The sequence below is a fragment of the Scylla paramamosain genome, chromosome 24, assembly GCF_035594125.1.
Source record: "Scylla paramamosain isolate STU-SP2022 chromosome 24, ASM3559412v1, whole genome shotgun sequence".
Taxonomy (NCBI): Eukaryota; Metazoa; Arthropoda; class Malacostraca; order Decapoda; family Portunidae; genus Scylla; species Scylla paramamosain.
Genome location: NC_087174.1, coordinates 4,867,501 through 4,870,000, shown reverse-complemented (window position 1 = coordinate 4,870,000; position 2,500 = coordinate 4,867,501). Strand labels below are relative to the sequence as shown.

Genomic DNA, 2,500 nt, shown 5'->3' with positions numbered 1-2,500 from the left:
CGAGTGGTGCGTTATTACCTGTCTAACTCATCACCAAACACAGGTAATGGTGAGCAGAGGGGAGGGGCAGCGGACCTCACATCACCATCACATCACCATTACATCACCATCGCTCTCGCCACGGCTGCTTTTAATTGACTAACGCGGTGTCATCAGTAACTCCCACCATAGCCACAACGATACTCTCTCTCTCTCTCTCTCTCTCTCTCTCTCTCTCTCTCTCTCTCTCTCTCTCTCTCTCTCTCTCTCTCTCTCTCTCTCTCTCTGTTATCGTTAGTTTTCGTATAACGTGTTATCAATTGTGGCGAAGAGTTCCATTTCCTCTCTCTCTCTCTCTCTCTCTCTCTCTCTCTCTCTCTCTCTCTCTCTCTCTCTCTCTCTCTCTCTCTCTCTGATGAATGGGAGGTGTAAAGGGGTGAGAGATAAATAGGTAAGGAAGAGGAATTAATTACATGATGTGAAGCGTGCAATGTGACGCGGGCAGGTGTGACGCGGGCAGGTGTGATGCGGGCAGGTGTGATGCGGGCAGGTGTGATGCTGGGGACAGGTGTGACGCGGGGCAGGTGTGAGATGGGGGTGCGGAAGGTTGGTTGGCTGGGAGGAGTGCAATATGCTAGACATGTAAACCAACGATGGGAGTTTTGAAATACTTTATTGAGTCCCAGTGTTGTGTTGCATTGTATATTGTTGCACTGTGTAGCGTAGGTAGTGTTGGTGTATATTGGTAGTGCAAGGTGCGGCACGTTTGTGTAGGTGTTGTAAGAGAGAGAGAGAGAGAGAGAGAGAGAGAGAGACGAAGGGAGGGAGGGAGGGAGAGTGAAAGCATATGTGTGTGTGTGTGTGTGTGTGTGTGTGTGTGTGTGTGTGTGTGTGTGTGTGTATTTGTAGAGCACTGAGACGATATGACCTGAAGTGTTGTGATAGAATACTGTGGTGGCTATGTGGAATGTGGCACGGTACTGTGGCGCACTGTGGTGGAGTGTGGTGATACTACCTGTGGTGCTGCAGTGTTGTGAGTGGCGAGGCAAGAGTGTTTCTGTATAACGTGATGTGGCGTGGTGTGTTACTGTGGCGTGGTGTGGTGTGGTAAGATGAGTGTGGGGAAGTGTGGAGAGAGAGAGAGAGAGAGAGAGAGAGAGAGAGAGAGAGAGAGAGAGAGAGAGAGAGAGAGAGAGAGAGAGAGAGAGAGAAAGCCGTCCTCATACCCCGCCTCCTACCAAACTGTGACACTACCATTTTATTTACAGTGCATTTTTTGACCCAAATAAAACGAAAATTAGTCATGTGAAATTCAATTCTGGTGGAAATGGTCGTATATTTACAATAAAATGAACACTGAAATAAACGCAAACACGCGAGCACGAAAAACTGAAATTTATTTGAAAACACTTCGAACGCGATCACATGAGCCCTCTCCCTCTCCCTCTCTCTCTCTCTCTCTCTCTCTCTCTCTCTCTCTCTCTCTCTCTCTCTCTCATTGTAATCACAGCGCTAGATTCCATAAAGGTCTGTACAGCCGTCATTCTTCCGTAAAAAGGCTTTCATTCCGACCAACTTTCAGAGTCTATAGGCTGTATGTCTCTCCAGGGGCGCTGTTAGTAAATATTTGTCCCTCCTGATGATTTTCACACGCGCACACTCTCTCTCTCTCTCTCTCTCTCTCTCTCTCTCTCTCTCTCTCTCTCTCTCTCTCTCTCTCTCTGGACCCTCCTATTTGTCTCTCTTCAATTTCTTCTTTTATTCACCCTTCCTTCTCCTCCCTTCCGCTGTTTTTCTCTTTCCCAATTTTTCATTCGTGCTTCCCCTGCCCTTGATTCCTCAGTATACACACAAACACACACACACACACACACACACACACACACACACACACACACACATTCTCTCTCTCTCTCTCTCTCTCTCTCTCTCTCTCTCTCTCTCTCTCTCTCTCTCTCTCTCTCTCTCTCTCTCTCTCTCTCTCTCTCTCTCTCTCTCTCTCTCTCTCTCTCTCTCTCTCTCTCTCATCATATCCCTTCTCGTCGGTTATTTGTATAATTTATTCATTCATTCATTTCCCCTTACCTACGTGAATCACTGACTTCTCTACCTCACGTATAGATAAACAGCGTCGTATTCTACCCACGCTTGATCATACTTAAACAGGAGGAGTATTAACAATAACACCGCTCGCCCCCAGAAGAGTAAAATACACCAGGTACTCTTTATACGGTAAACAAATCGAGGTATGAGAGGGGAAGACAGGTGGGATGGACTCAAGAATCAATAGGTGAAGCGTTTGGGGAAGATTGAGCATGTCACTCAATTCGCATGAGCTCCCACGTGTCATCTGTCTGCCGGTCTCCCACGCCCCTCTACCTCAAGCCTTCGTTTCCTGCCTCTCCCTCACCATATCGCAGGCATTCCACGTCCCTACCCCTGTTCTTGCCTCCCAGCAGCGCCACTAGCAAGCCTCCATCTCGCAGCACCTCCTAGTCCTCTGCATCACTGTCTTCCTTCT

At 48.0% G+C, this 2,500-nt stretch overlaps 1 protein-coding gene across 1 annotated transcript in view; it reads left to right on the top strand.

The window, feature by feature from the left end:
• Positions 1–504: 504 nt before the first annotated feature.
• LOC135112510 (hemicentin-2-like) overlaps positions 505–2,500 on the top strand; it is a 39,196-nt gene continuing 37,200 nt past the window's right edge. Inside the window, exon 1 of the mRNA XM_064026925.1 lies at positions 505–585. Within this exon, the coding sequence (XP_063882995.1) occupies positions 505–585 (81 nt within the window). The remainder of the gene's footprint in view (positions 586–2,500) is intronic.